The 17,095-nt window shown below is 38.4% G+C and overlaps 1 protein-coding gene across 1 annotated transcript in view; it reads left to right on the top strand.

The window, feature by feature from the left end:
• MMS22L (MMS22 like, DNA repair protein) overlaps positions 1-17,095 on the top strand; it is a gene marked incomplete in the record, with an annotated part of 1,809,169 nt that overhangs the window by 537,378 nt on the left and 1,254,696 nt on the right. The window contains 1 exon segment of the mRNA XM_044065731.1: positions 10,768-10,947. Coding sequence (XP_043921666.1) covers positions 10,768-10,947 — 180 coding nt within the window.

Genomic DNA, 17,095 nt, shown 5'->3' with positions numbered 1-17,095 from the left:
TGTGTGTTGTGTATATTTATATTAGAATAATTATAAATATTGAAGCCTTTTAACGTATGTGTTCTGTCTTTCACTTTAATATTATCTGCATTGGAATTACAAAGAATACTATGTTCTGCCACCTCCTGTTGTTGCCCCATTCCTTCTGTTTGTCCTTCACCCTTATATTATAATGTTGCTGAAAATGGTTTCTGTGTGGTTGCCCTTGTACTTGGTCCCTCAAAAAATGTGGTTCATTGTAATGCTGTTCCCTATCTTTGATATTACCTACATTATGTTCATCATAGTATGTCATATTTGTAGATCTCCACTTCCCTTTGTCATTATACCAATTGTAAGCCAACCCTTTCTTGTATTGTTCGACATCTCTATGAATCTTTTTCTGTTTATTTTCACAAATATTGTGTATCCATCTTTCCATTAGCGGACCGGAGTTCCGCTGTGGCGACCCCTAACCGGGAAAAGCCGAAAGACACAAACAAACAATTGTGTATCCATCTTTCTGCTATATTAAATTGTTTACAATATAATCTTTCCCATTCCGAGAATAATAAATCATTAGTGATTTTCATATTTAACTTCTCCGTTTCCCATACTAATTGGCTTAACTTCTCACCATTGTATTTCATAATAATTTTCATAAAATTAACACCACAGTCGTCAAAAAATTGGTTAAATTCACATATTGCATTGTCTGTCAATGCTATTCCCATAGGCACTTTCAGTCATCAATATTAAGTATTAGTAGTACACCATGCATAAACACTGTTATTAAAAATTGGTCCACCAACATGGTGACAATTTGATATACATTGAGTAGCGACATACGACTTAGATGGTGTTGGTTGTGGGTGGTTTTATTTGAGATAAGGAAGTCTTTTTTACATGCCGCTACTTACAGTCAGTGTTTATTGTGAATACATTAAGATTGATGCATATGTCTAAATACAGCAAATTATTAAGTTTTTTCACATCATGAAGTTATGATTTTTATGCGCATTTTTTAATCTCCAGTACAGCCTTACGACAAGCAGTAGTTTGTTATTCGTTAGATTAAGGCTTTAATGTGGGATTAAAAAGCAATAACATGTAGGCACTATTAATATTAGGGGCAGGCTCAATACGTACTTTAAAGCTCAATTTTATAAATACATCAACTCCATAAATATTTTAACAATTTTAATGATTATCATATATATTTTTAATATTTTTAATATCATTAAGATGTAGGTTAATGTATTTTTTTAGTTGGTAAGAATGATTTTATATATAATGTTGATACGGCTTTAACATTTTGGAATGGAAATGTTTAAATGAAGCTGGTTTTGGCGCCAAATTTGTATTATAAGACGTCTTTGTAACAATTATGGTGTTCTGAAGAAGCCCATTCAGATGGGTGAAAACGCTTAACTGTTTATATTTTATTGGCGTTATTTGCTGTTTTTCGCTGTATAATCACTTTTTAGAGGTGACTGGACACTCATTGGTGACTCCTTGGCTTTTAGATTTCTCCTAAGCTATACACCCTAAGTAAAAATTAATATAATGCAACATTCCTGAATGCCGGAGTGAAATGACTGTAAAGCTGTACATTTGGTACCTGTGTGGCTACTGTGTTATTTTGAAATATGCAAGCTATAAACACAGTAGGCCATACATTTTACTGTAAAATCTGTTTACCACGTGTACATGTAAATTCTACTCATATGTACAAGAGGAAATAATCCATACATTCATACTAAGCTTACAGCCGAAGAGATATCAAAAATGTAGCCATCATACCTCTCAACTGTACAGATTTTTGTAGACTGTACAGAATTTTGCTTTATATTTTTTGTCCGTTTTTCATAAAATTGTGGCTTTCTGGCAAATTAGTGGCAAATCATTGAGGATTGAAGTTAGGAAATAATGACATGAGTTTTAGACTTCATACCCTCAGAAAAATCATGCTAATGCAAAACCTATTATTCTATCAACTTTCTAAGTTTGTAAGAGCAATATTTCAAAATTGTCCATATTTGTACCACTTTTTTATGGCTTTGTCCAGATTTCTTACTCTTACGAGGTTGAGAGGTATGGTAGCCATAACACCCTGTGATATTGAGAGCATATTAACTACACCAGTAAGAAGACTGGAATTCTTGTATCTGAATCTGCCATCCAATTTCAGCTGTAGTTTTGAAAGTAAATAGGGTTTGCTTTGTTTGACCTGAAGTGGGATGTTATTCTGAAGGCTGGGAATGTACTGGGTTATGACTATGTCATGCTAATAGGTGATATTAATCCTTACAGTGGACGTTGAGATGTTTGGCATGATGAAGAGGCTATTGGTTTTCTGAAGGTGAAGAAGGCAAAAAGAGGATACGGTGGGGACTTTCAGTACTTGAAAAATGGACAGAGATCACCCTTCAGGAGTTTATATGAGATGATGTAGAGGGATAGGACTGTTAGTCTTTTGGGAATGGCTTAGATTATGTAGTTTTGAAATCTCCTTGGTCAGAAACTTTTGGCAGCGTTTATATTAGTCAAGGTGCTTTGTGAGGTATTTTCCGTAAAGGGTATTGCATTCAAGGATATGTCTAATAATGAAAGAGTATAGAGGCATCTAGCCTGCTTGGGTCCTAGAGGAGGTAACCTTAATCAACAAGCAGTGTAAATCAACTTTACGAATGTGACCATGGCTTACTAATATCAGCATGTATACCCATGGCTTACTAATATCAGCATGTATACCCATGGCTAACTATTATCAGCATGTATACCCATGGCTTACTATTATCAGCATGTATACCCATGGCTTACTAATATCAGCATGTATACCCATGGCTTACTAATATCAGCATGTATACCCATGGCTTGCATAACTGAATCTGCTTTGAGAGTGATACCAGCAGTGTAGTAACAGGAACAGGTGATCTCTTTTGTTTGGGTGACTGCTACTGTGTTTCATGGCATTTAAGGTAAGCCTGTGAGTGACACAGCAGGTACTAGTCTGATCCAGGCCTTGAAAGAGTATTTGAGTGTTCAAGATGGGTTTGGCAGATTCAGTTTACAGTCATCAGCAAATTTATTTAGTCATTGCCCCTTAACATTTGCTTTCACTTTTGAGTAGTCATTGCCAAACAGCAGGAGGTAGAGCCTTGTGGAACCCCAGTGGTGTCAGCTGTCTCTCTGTTGAAGATGCTCCCTATCTTAACAGAATGGGTTCTGTCGAAGTGAGAGACTTGGGTGTCCAGTGGACTGCACATGGGTTTCTGTTAAGTTGGGACAGTTTATTTTTGATACTATCATGAGTAATGATGTCAAAGGCCTTGACAAGGTCAAGGTAAGCCATGTGAACTGTCAGGCCCTCATCCAGTGTTTCATTGACCCCTTTAAAGAAATCCACTGGGTTTAGTGTGTATGACGTACCTTTCTCAAATCCATATTGTTTCAGGTCCTGCATTTAAAGGTTGCCTATGTCATTGATTATCAGCTTAGCAGTTATGCACTCCATAACTTTACAGATGATACTTGTGAAGTTAGTAGGTCTGTAGTTTCCAGGATCTGTCATAGGTTAGTCTTCATGGCCATTTTTCACACTTCAGTGAAGTAAACTTTGAAGAGACTTTGCCTACCCCACTCTTAAACATCTTTTGTTTAACTGGTGCTCAACACAACTAACAAACTGCTTGGGGATATTATCAGGTCCTCTCTTGAGAGTATACAGTGGATATAAAAAGTGTACACACCCCTGTTAAAATGCCTGTTTTTTGTGATATACAAAAAGAGACCATAATAAATCATTTAAAAACTTTTCCCATCTTTAATGTGACCTATAACCTGTACAATTCAATTGAAAAATAAACAAATCTGTTAGGTGAAAAAATATAAAAAAATAAAAAAAAAATCACACAAGCTGGTTGCATAATTGTGCACACCCTTAAATGAATACTGATTTAATTACAGCATTCAGTCTTCTTGGGTACACACCTGCCATCAATTAAAGAGACTAAAGTTCAGCTGTCCTAGTAAATTTTTCCTGACATTTACTCAGTTGCCTGCTACAGCAAAAGCCATGGTTCGCAGAAAGCTTACAAAGCATCAAATGGATCTTATTGTTCAAAGGTATCAGTCAGGAGAAGAGTACAAAAAAATTTACACAGCATTGGATATACCATGAAACACAGTGAAGACAGTCATCAAAAAGTGTAGAAAATATGGGACAGCAGTGACGTTGCAAAGAACTGGACGTCCTTCCAAACTTGATGAAACTGCAAGCCAAAAATTGGTCAGGGAGGCTGCCAAGAGACCTGCAGCAACACTGAAGGAGCTGTAAAAAGTTCTGACAAGTACTGGTTGTGTACTACATGTGACAGCAATCTCCCGTATTCTCCATATGTCTGGCCTATGGGGTAAGTTTGCAAGATGGACACCTTTTATTACACAGAAACATCTAGGCCTGGCTAAAATTTGCAAAACAATACATAGTCTCCCAAAAGCATGTGGGAAAAATGTGTTATGGTCTGATGAGACCAAAGTTGAACTTTTTGGCCACAATTCCAAAAGGTACGTTTGGCGCAAAAACAACACTTCACATCACCAAAAAGTACCATCTCCTTGGTGAATCATGGTGGTGGCAGTATCATACTTTGGGGTTGCTTTTCTTCAGCTGGAACTGGGGCTTTAGTCAAGGTGGAGGGAATTGTGAACAGTTCCAAGTACCAGTCACTTTTGGCCCAAAACCTTCAGGCATCTGCTAGAAAGCTGAAGATAGAGGAATTTCACCTTTCAACATGAAAATGACCCGAAGCATACAACCAAATCAACAAAAGAATGGCTTCACCAGAAGAAAATTTAAGTTTTGGAATGGCCCAGCCAGAGCCCAGATGAAAGTCTGTGGGTTGACCTGAAGAGGGCTGTGCACAAGAGATGCTGTCACAATCTGACAGATTTGGAATGCTTTTGCCAAGTCAAGATGTGCCATACTGATAGACTCCTACCCAAGAAGACTGAATGCTGTAATTAAATCAAAAGGTGCTTCAACAAAGTATTAGTTTAAGGGTGTGCACACTTATGCAACCAGCTTATTGTACGTTTTTATTTTTTTATATTTTTCCCCTAACAGATTTATCTGTATTTCAGTTGAATTCTACAGGTTATAGATCACATTAAAGATGGGAAATGTTTTGAAATGATTTATTGTGGTTTCATTTTTTATATCACAAAAACCTTGCATTTTAACAGGGGTGTGTACACTTTTTATATACACTGTAATTGTTCATGGATAATGGAGATGTAACCTAGTCCAAGGGGATTTTGGCAGGGGGATAGTTAGAATCTGGGGTAAGAAATTAGTACTGAATTTCTAAGCATATTAGGTGTAACTTTGGGATCAGTGTACAAGACTCTCTCGGAAAATTTAGTTCACCAATAAGCATAATTTCTTAGTCTCCTAATATAACTGAAGACGACTTTGTGGGTATCTATTAAGTTAATAATCACCCTGAATTCATACCTGACCTTGCACTCCTTGATGATTTGCAGAAAGCTTTTATTTATTTAACATTTGCTTAACGGGAAAGTCCTACTTGGAGCAAAGCCAGTTTTCAGAGGAGGCCCAGGGTGAAACACTCGCGATGCACGTCTTTGCAACGTGGGAGGAAACCCACACGAATGCAGGGAGGACATGCAAACTCCGCACAGAAGGCACCCCAGCCAAGAATTGAACCGGAGAACCTCCTGCTGTGAAGCAGCAATACTACTGCTGCACCACCCGCAACTTTTATAAGTTGCTTTTATTTGAAAGAGGGAGATCTGTAATACAGAGCTTGAACTTTCTTTTCTTGTTGTTTTAAAGCTTGCGTCTATGGGAAATCCACAATATTGGCTTTTTTTTTTTTAATTTACCATTATTCTTACAGAAGTGGAAACAGACTTCTTGACACATTTTTTCATAAGGAAATAGAATTCAGAGGACCATGAAGCTATAGTTTGTTTCACTTGCAAGAAAGATTGGGTTATTTGAAGAATAACACCATTTTTACTTGTCAAGAAGATCTGGAAATAGTTTTGTTGTGGAGTAATGGCAAAATACTCTGAGGTGTTTTTAGATTTCAGGGTCTGTTTTAAGGGCGATGATCACTGCTAGGTGGTCAGGTTTTACTAGGAAGGTAGCGACATTAAGGATAGTAGAAGAAATGGAGAAGTTGGTAAGGCTGATGTTGTGAAGATATCACCCTGGTTGGAGCAAAACATTTTGATCAAGTGGGTTAATTAAAACTTAGGAATTTTGGAACATATTTGTTAGGTGTTTGTATAGTTTATAGTGGGGTGGTTAGTTACTCATAAGGGTGTTTGGTTTGGTGGCCCACTTTTTTATCTTATTTAAGGAACATGCCCAGAGGTGGACTTAGAAATGAACCTGTAGTTGATTGTGCTATGGTAGGCAGTTTTACTTGCACCTCTGCAAGTTCCATTGTGGTATGATTCATGATTTGTCATGAAGCAGTACGCTCCCTTACAGCTGTGGATAATGCCCCATCTTGCTCTCTGTGGACTGGAACTAGAATAAATGTGTTGAATCCTGGCAAGCTGAAAGTGCTATATTTGCTGTGGAATCAAGTTTCTGTAAATAATTAAATATGCATGTCTTCACGAGAGACTATGGCCGCAATCACTGATATTTTGTGATTTGACCTTCAAACACTGCAGAGTGCTATCCTGATACTGACCAGATTAGAATTTCTTAAGTGGATATCCTGAAAAAGCATTTTGGGAGCAGCACATGATTCAACTATTAAGTGAATTCCATGAGATGAGTGGTTCAGCCTATCTTTGGCAGAGCAGTAAGTTCTGTTGGTCACTTTTTCCCAGATGGACATGTGCTTGACCCCCCCTGGAATAAACCCAGCTAACTAACCAATTGTTGAAGCCAGTTTATTTTATCTTTGAATGTAGGCATCGGTCTTGGTGACACCAAAATGCTGCTGAGCACAGTTGACGTTCCTTACTTGTAGACATAGGAGGAGACCTCAGTAGTACATCTCTGCATCTCATTCATAGGGTAGTGTCTAAGGTTGTTCTATCCTGCATGGGCAACCTCATGTTCATACTCCTTTAGGACACTGAAGAATCCTGAGGTCCCTTGTAATGCCCCTAATCCTGGAATCAGAGAGGTAGTAGTAGGAACTATAACCCTCTTGTATAATGTGGCGACTGCACTGTTGGTCAGTCAGGGTGTCAGTTCACCAGTAACAGTGATCTAGAGCTAGTGTTCATACTGCCGGGATAATTTTTTTTTACCTTTCACTCCTTATCAGTGAAGACTTCGAGCCTTTACAGATTACTATGGTAAGTGGCAAGTCAAACAGCTGCTACAGAAATAACAGCTTGAGCAAATGTAGCTCAATAATTCAGCATTAAGCAATTGCAGTTTCAGCAAGTTGTGGTAAACTGATCCCCAGGCACAACACATTCAGGGAATTATAAAAGCATACTTGAGTACAGAATGCTTATAAGTCTGCCATTCTACCCTCAGGAATTCCAGTTTACCTCTTTGGTAAAATATACATCCGCACATTGCTCCAGTAAGTAGATGGAGTTTTGGTTATGGCACGTTTGCAGTGTGAAAGTATTGCTATGTTTGGTGAAATATGTAATTGTTGTTTCTTATATGATGACAGCAGTGTAATGAGATATGTTGGACACATTCTGCTTTTCTCAACCTGACTAAAAGACATGCACTAATCCCACTGAAAATGGGGCATAATGCAACATGTCAGTGTAAATGCCTGAAAAAACTTACATGTTTTACCTATGTGTGAATAGCCACATTTCAGTCATCCTTTGAGAGCTCTTAATAAAACTTTCAGGTAATTATACTATGGCATTCAAGCATAAAATGGAAATGACAGCATCATTTCACCTTGGTGATTTTTAGTTCAGCCAAAGCTAAATTTGACCCTCCCCCAGTACAGAGAGTTTTGATAATGGCACATCTGAAGTGACATATCTATTGCTTTGTCTGATTAAACATACATGATTTTACTTCTGATGTAATGGCAGCTCTTAAATGTGCATTCTGAACTAGTCCTTTCCTCATCCTGAATAGACTTCACAAACCCGTCTAATGTAATTTATCAGATTGTTAGTGGTATATACAGTGGCAGGCAGCCACTTTGCAGTGTGAATGGCGAGAGAGACGGCAGTCTTCATAATTGATGGATAGTTATATGTATCTGCAAATTTTGTTAACTATTACCTTCTTAATCTCTCCCAGTGTCTACCTGACCCTATATTCGGAGCTGGTGAGGAGATCAAGGACTGGGTGCAGTGTTATATTGCTGCTAGAAATGTTTTCTTTTTTTTGCATACACTTGTGAGTGTATTGGAGTGGATGTGTGATGGGGACATGCTGGGGAATTGTCTTGTCTCAGCGTTAGCTTAGCCAGTGTCCCCACCTTAGGGCCACCTCCCCCGCTACAAATCCCCAGTATCTGCCAAGGATTGACAATGAGGTACATGCGAGTTCATGCCTCCCTTTCCCTTATGATGGGTATGTTCATTCTTTCCTGCTAGCTTCTCAGTAGTCCAAGCCATATATTAGTCAACTGGTCCATAATCTGGGCTTTGTACCTGTATGCCACAGCTCTGGCTAGCACAATATGGAATTTACACTGCATCACTCATTTCTGCTGTAACCACTAATCCATCCAGCAGGTTTGCTTACTTAAATTGAATCTCATTGCTTTGTTTCCTTCTTTCTTAAATGCAAACCAGTTTCTTCTGCAGAGTTTTGTTAATTGTGAATAACCTTCATTCCATCTCTGATTCAGGCTGTAGTGTATATTCATTCCATCTCCGATTCAGGCTGTAGTATATATTCATAAAAGATAACTTTAAATGAAGTCACTGGCCAGTTTTCTGTGAAAGTTTTTTGTGGGATATTCTGCATCTAAATCATAGTTTAGTCTTCTTTCTAGGCTTGTTTTGTAGGGCCAGCTTAAGTAGTGACCCTGGTAATTTTTCATGGAATGTGTTTTCCTCATTTGTTCAGCTTGATGAATTTCATTGCTCCTTGATATAAAAATGTCTTAATTTGCATAGGACATGGTAACCAAATGAAGTTTAGGAACTGAATTTAAACCACATACTCAATGGAGAATACTGTTCATATAAAATGCTGACAAGTAACTAATCTCATGTAGGAATGGTTGGGGAGGGTATGTTTATGTAAACATAGCCCTGGCTGTTTTATGTAATGTTACTCTTTAGTTGTGACGGAGCGCTTTTGAGAAGTTCCAAGCCATTTGCTTCTTCTCAAGTAATGGCACTTGGTGAATACTTTTTTTTTGGATATTTTAGGGCAGTATTTTTATCTCTGCAATATACTTTAGGGTACAGCACCATCTGTATTGGCATAGAGAGAGAAAACCCTGACTATGACTCAGTTGACCCAAGTTCATTTACCAGCTTGGGCTCCTGTTGGAGCTAATGATAGAAGAAGTGAATGATGAAATGATGAATACCCTACTCACCTCTCTTAAGGGAGAAGGGCATACAGGGAACAAACCATTGTTGTTCCAAGCCATTTGCTTCTTCTCAAGTAATGGCACTTGGTGAATACTTTTTTTTTTGGATATTTTAGGGCAGTATTTTTATCTCTGCAATATACTTTAAGGTACAGCACCATCTGTATTGGCATAGAGAGAGAAAACCCTGACTATGACTCAGTTGACCCAAGTTCATTTACCAGCTTGGGCTCCTGTTGGAGCTAATGATAGAAGAAGTGGATGATGAAATGATGAATACCCTACTCACCTCTCTTAAGGGAGAAGGGCATACAGGGAACAAACCATTGTTGTATAACTGGGATGAACTGGTGATCATGGAGATTAGATATGCTGGGCTAGTGTGTGGGTGTGGTCCCAAGCAAGAGATACGTCATGGTGTAGGTGTGGTCATCCTGTCTTACTGTCTCAGTACATGCTTACATGTAAAGGTGTTTTAAAAACTAGCTCATGTGTGGAGTCATGGCATAACAGAACCCACATTCCTTGACTGCACAACTGTTAATGAGCAGTTGTATGCACCTTCTGGGGATGAATGAGCTATAGGATTCTCAACCATGAGGATCAGATAGACCACCTCAATGGCTGAAGGGGATAGTTCTGTAGTCAACAACAAATAATTTAAGGTATGCAGAGTACTGTTTTGAAAGAACATCAATCACAACAATATTTATATGGTTGTTTTACTTTCTCTTCTAAGATCTTTAATGCAGGTGTCATATTTTTGCAGCCCGTCAGCTTCTTAGTTTACTATCATTAACGCAAGTACCCATGGGTCATAATGTTTTGTTCTTGCTAGTCTGATATATGCAACTGTTTAGCACACTTTATGTATTCCTTCTGATTGAGGTAGCTGTGAACAAAAAAGTCTATATGGTTTGGAAACTTGGGATATTTCAATATGTTATGCCAGTGAATTACACTATCATCTGTTCATGGAGGTATTAATCATAGGGATGGTCCACCAAATTATACGAACTGCTTGAAAAAGACTTCCTTTGAAGCACCACTGAAATATGGTGGCTGATTTTTTCTGCCTTGGTTACTGAAGCACCAGAAATTCAGTGTTATACTAGGATTCATGACTGTTTTGTTTTCATTTCAACTCATGAAGGTTTTGCTGATGTATGTCATATCAATCTGTTGTTAAAGACAAATTTTTATTTGCTAATGAGTCCTAGACATTTTTGCACACTTTTTTGTTTTGTTTCTGCAGCTGTTCTGGAGCTGGATCAGTAAACTGCTGAAGTTTGTAGTTGTCAGTTCTACCGAGACAGATGGAATACAACTCTGTAATATCTCCCACTGTAAGGAACCATTGGGCTTTAGCTGGTGGATTATAACTCATATAGCAATGCTGTACAAGTTTGGGCGCAATGGAACCATAGAGGAAGAGGTAGCTACTGTTTGTCTTGATTAATTATGATTGATTGCTAATTCTATTTCAATAGCTGTATAATGCTATTAATATTTTTGACATTGTTATCTTATTCCTCTAGTAGTTCATTCTGTGTATCTAGTTCTTGAACAACTCATTTGTAGTACTTATCTCAGTTTTCTGTTATTTTTCTATTTATGTATATCAGCTGAACAAGTTTTGTGGGTCACAGCTGCAAAGGGACCTGGTTAACAACCTAAATACAGAGGATTATGGTCAGGTCTCTCTCATGCGTGTGTATATAGTAGTGCCAAGTGTTTTACAGCTTTGAAAGCTATAACAAATTAACTACTTTCAAAGTTGTTAGGCTTTTCACTGTACCACACTTTTATTGTATGACTCATGCCTTTGGAGTGTAATCTAAGAGCTTCATGCATTACAGGTAAGTCATTAATTTCCTGGAAATAATTAACTGTAATTAACTTGTTGTATCTGAGGTACAAGTGTAATTATTAGTGCATTTGTTGTACAATTAATGTACGTAAGTTGGTGCATTTACATCAGCCAGTTATGTTTCCACAGGTTACAAGCTAATATTAATCTGTTTATCACACATGCCAAAAATAACATTATTTTAATAGCATTACATCCGCGGTGGTGGTGCTACGGTAGCGTTGTTGCGTCACAGTAAGACGCTGTCTGGTTCGACTCTCAGCTAGAGCGTCTTCTGCGTGGAGACATGTGTGAATGGGCGTTCCTTCGTTGAAGGCTGTGCGTCAGGGCTGGCAACTCGGTACGTAAAAATCAACTGCTAATCATTAGCGGACCGGAGTTCTGCTGTGGCGACCCCTAACCGGGAAAAGCCGAAAGATACAACAACAACAACTATTTGAAAAGTATAAATGCTGTCCAGAGCTGTTGAGAGCAGTGAATCCTTCCTTGTTAAACATCGGGCTGTATCAGTAGTACTTAAATTTTTTAAGGCACATCTCATTCAGCTTAATGTGCAAATGGAATATTCCTTCATTGTGAAGTATGCTGTTCATTGTTAATTTTGCAGTTGGCCATGTATGGCATTCCGTTGTTTCACTGTTGGTATAGACGGTATGCAGCCCGGACCAGTTGTTCTGCACCGTTGTCGCCATTTTTCCATAAAAAGGCTTCTTTTCATCATTCTCGTTATCTTTGCCTGTTAACCGATCCATTATTGATACTTAAACGTAAGGCATAGCTGGGAGCTGTTGTGAAATAATATCTTTCATGAGACAAAGTTGCATGCTTCAGCCCAGCCCAGGAGCGGGTTACTGTAAAGCAACACAACTGTGAAGTTATTCACTGCCTTTGTATAGTGACACATCTCTAGAAGCATATTTAGATGTCCAGAAAACGAAAATGGGTGTTGGAGAGGTAAAACACCACCAATAAGATAAAAAATACACCACTCTGTAGCCAATAATCCTACGACCAAAATATAAAATCCAACGTTTAATGTGCAAAGTACACAGTAACAAAAAGTCACAAAAGCACAAAGCCACAATAAAAAACACTCCAGATAAAAAGGTCAAGCGCTTTCGTCATAAGACTTTATCATCATTGAGTATAATGACTAGTTTGGTCATGATTCTGATGAATCCGTAGCATTAACAATAAAATCACCCACCTACATGCACTCTTAGATGTGCACTCATTTGATATTCTCTGCATTTCTGAAACCTGGCTAAAGCCCTCCACTCAGGACCATGACATTACCCCTCCTGGTTACAACATCCTGAGATATGACCAGATAACCAAAAAGGGTGGAGGGGTAGCCATTTTGTATAAAGCTGAACTCCAACTTTCACCCTTCAAATTGCTCCTACCCTCAGATACCAATTCAGAAATCCTTACTGCAAAACTACAAATCAACAGCTCCAAATCTATCTAATTTACACCCATCTCCCCCCAGGAAATAACATTCACACCCTTGAAAAAATACCAAGTTACCTCTCTACCCACCTACCCCAAGAAACTATTATGTTAGGTGACTTTAATATAGACTGGGCTACCTGTAATTCTCCCAATCCTACCGACCACATAAATCTTTATGGATTCACACAAATAATAACCACTCCGACCAGAATCCACAAACCAAACAGTAAAGAAAGCATCCTTGACTGGATCCTTCTAAACAGTCTCCTTGACTCTTATAAGCCAGGAACCCTTCCAGATGATATCAGTGACCACGTTAACCTATCTCATCAAACAAAAAACTTATAGCCCCAACACTAATATCTTTAAAACCTCCCGCTCCAAAATATTCTTTAACCCAGACAGCTTCCAAAATGAACTTAAAGCATGTGACTGGTCACCATTGTTTCATCTTGGACTTGATGAAGCAGTAACCTACTTTAATACCAAATTTCTTCAAATCCTTGACTACCACGACCCCCTATTGCTCTTCCCGAATTAGGACCAAAACTGCCCCTTGGCTCACAAAACAAACTAGACAAAAGATCCTCCTCAGAAATAAAATCTGGGCCAAATGGAGAACCTCCAGATGCCCAACAGACCACCTCTATTTTAAGCAGTTAAGAAATGCCACCAAGAAAGAGATTCTCAAAGACAAAAAAGACTATTACCTCCACCTACAACAAACCCACCAACAACATCCACAAAAATTCTGGTCTGGCATTGAGCTTCTTCAGCCTGGGCACTCTAAAACTCCTGCCCCTTCAGGATTCAACCAAAATAACTCTAACCAGATTCCTGATGCTTTTAATAACTACTTTACTGATGCCATTCTATCCCTAGCTAATACTTTGCCATGCACAACCACACCCCCATTGAATACCACTAATACCTCAACACCAACCTTTCTTTTACAACCTGTACCTACATCCCTCATTTGCAAACTCCTTCAAAAACTCAAGCCATGTACCCCTTCCACTGACAGTCTTCCAGCTGAATACCTGCAATTTGCAGCTAAATCCATTGCCTATCCCATATCCATCCTTATAAATAGAACAATTTTAGAAAGCAAAATCCCTTCATTATGGAAGGTTTCCCACATAATCCCTTTACATAAAGGCGGCCCATCTACAGAACTCTCCAACTTTCGGCCTATCGCCTTGCTCTCTCCATTAGCTAAAATAATGGAAAAATGTATACACAGACAACTGCTTGACCACCTGCTCCAAAATAATCTTCTTGCCAGCTGCCAGCATGGTTTTAGGCATTACCATAGAACAACAACTGCCCTGCTATCCTTCTCTGATACCATAAACAAAAATCGAAACAACACTTTTTCTTCTGCATTATTTATTGACCTCTCAAAAGCCTTTGATATGGTAAACCATCATATACTTATTGACATCCTAAAAGCTCAATCACTTAATCCCCAAGCATTACAATGGTTTAAATCCTACAGTCCTTTGGGATAATAATCTTTCTTCATCCCTCCCTGTGAACATATTGGAGTACCACAAGGCTCCATTTTAGGACCCCTTCTATTCTCTCTGTTAATAATCTACATATCAGCATACCCCAAGCCACCTGCATACAATATGCTGATGACTCCACCTTAATTTGTTCAGCCAAGTCCATACCCTCTCTCCAGTCCCTAACCCAAACGGCATTTAACAGTGTTGAAAACTGGTTCTTGAAACACTGCCACCTTCTCAACCCCAAGAAAACACAACTATTGCTCTTTGCTCCTACTCATAAGTCACCTAAACTGCACTTCACAGTAACTTCTAACAATGGAACTAACATATCCCCTGATACTACTACTCGTCTACTGGGAGTAACAATTGACAACTACCTTAGCTATGATGATATTAATTCCATTATTAAGTCTGTCAACAAAAAACTAGGCACCTTTTACAGAATCAAATCCTTCCTTACCCCTATAGCTAGAATCACTATTGCCCAGACCCACCTGATCTCCACCTTATCCTATGCTTCAGCTATTTACACTAATTTATCTAAAACCAACCTCTCCAAACTTTCCACCAGTTATAATAACATAGCCAGATTTGCTACTGGCTCCCCATTTAGAACTCATCACTGTCATAACCTCAGACAACTGGGATGGTTAGAACTGGAGAACCAACTTCTTTTTCAACAACTTATCACCCAAAAGATCCTTTACTACCCTAATAACACCCCAATCCTCACCAACCTCATTACCCCCTACATAAATCTTGCTACACTACGCTCAGCAAATAAACTCATAGTCTCATCCATTAAATTCAACAACAAAGCTGGGGACTCGCTTTTCACCAACGCCATAGGGAAAAGTTGGAACCATCTCCCCAGTGAACTTTCCAACCTTGCTTCCACTCTTCTTTATAAGAAGCATCTTAAAGAATATCTAACAACTCACTGGCTTTGTCCCTGTTCCAACCCGGACTGATGTCTCTTTCTCCTTCTTGCTCTTTCTACTCCACTTTTCTATATAGCCTACCTGTAAAAGGACTTTCTTTTTTAAACTCAAAGGACATCTATTATTGAACCAAAAAAAAAAAAGAAAAAAAAAAATTTTTAAATTTAATTATTTTTCTTTGCTCTCTCAAATTTTCGCTCTTTGTATTTGTTCTCAGTTTATATTTACTAAAGGACTCTGTATAAGTGGATCTGACCCTTAAGAAAAATATGTACCATAATTTCACTTTAATATTTCTCATTACTGTATTTCATTCGTCATTACTGTTGTTTGGAGCTTTTCTCCCCGGGCCTCTACTGAAAATGGACATGTATCCAGTTAGACTAGCCCGGTCAACAAATGTAAAATAAATAAAGTTCTGAGTGGCGTATTTTTTATTATATTTGGATATCCGTTTGACTGAAATTTTATTGAACAAATTGTGAGTTGCAGTACATTAGAATAAAGCAACAGTTTTGGGGTGGACTGAGGAATTCCTGAAAGAGGGGGTGCACTGAGACTTAAAAGGAAATAATGGGTGGACTATTAGGGTCTATATCAGAAGCATGAACTTTAAAAAGTTTGAGTCTCATATGGTTGGCACCATATGAGCAAACTTTTGAAAGCTCGCAAGTTTCAACGGAGATTGCCATAGGGAATATTTCCCTTTACTTCACTGTAGTGTGATCTCGGAGTTGTTATATTTAAGTAGTAGGGGGTGTGGGAGGCGCAGGGGTCGTGTCTCCCTGCTTAGAGCGTTCAGGTAGGTTTTTTTGTTTTTGTGTATTTTTATTATATGTTCGATGTTTTAAAACGTCACTCATATGGTGTTGATCATATGAGCGTCAAAGTTTTAAACCTTTGAGCATATAATATAGATATAGACCTGAGTATTAGTCATGTGGGTGGGTCTATAAGGTAAGGGAGTCAGGGATATTTCCCATATCTGCTGCCTTTCCTCAGACTGTGCCATGCTAGATGCCAGAAACTTATTTCCATTTATAGTATGTGGCCTTTTTTCATCCTTCCATATAAAAAGTCACAGCAAGAAATGGTATAAATGGTTTGTATAACTGAATTGGTCAAGGTTCTGAACTGCTCATGCTTGTTTTCCTGAAGTACTGCATTATATAGCCTCTGTTGTTTGGCACTCCACTTAAATCCCTCTCTGTCAGTTCTAAAGGTAAAAGGAAACTGGTTAAGGCACCAGGCTCTTCCTAACCGAATGATGGCGGTAAAGCAAATCATTGCATACAAGAACTGCAAGTCACATTTCCCAAAACTCTTGTCAGCTAATTCTTTAGTGATGTAACATATCTCAAGTATCCATAAAAGTCAGATTTCCCCACAATCAATTGTCAGACAAGCCATAGATGCTAAATGGCAGATTAATCACCGAGACACCCTACTGCTTTACTTCAGACTTTGTAGTCTGTTTCTGCTGTGGAACAAACAACTGTATAGCATGGCAAAATGCAAAAGTTGCTTTCTAGAAAACCAATATTAAGTTTTCTTGCTAACTTGTGTTTTGCATTACAAAACAAAATGACTGTATTGCATAGTAGTAAAAGTTTACTAATGGTGGGGCAAAACTTGAATCAGACTAAAAGGGAAAAGTAGAGGAATCGAGTGGCTGTGCATTCTTGTTGTCATACCAGTGGTCCTGCCTGCCTAATGCGGCTTACAGGCTGTATGAATTTGCTTCTGTTAAACACACCATCTCCCAACCTGTGACAGAAATTGGAAGTAATGTTAATACTTCTA

The sequence above is a fragment of the Protopterus annectens genome, chromosome 1.part0 (assembly GCF_019279795.1).
Source record: "Protopterus annectens isolate FY-2018-M chromosome 1.part0, PAN1.0, whole genome shotgun sequence".
NCBI lineage: Eukaryota > Metazoa > Chordata > Ceratodontiformes > Protopteridae > Protopterus > Protopterus annectens.
Note: the sequence above shows the minus strand (reverse complement) of the source record. Positions and strands in the feature narration are given on the sequence as shown.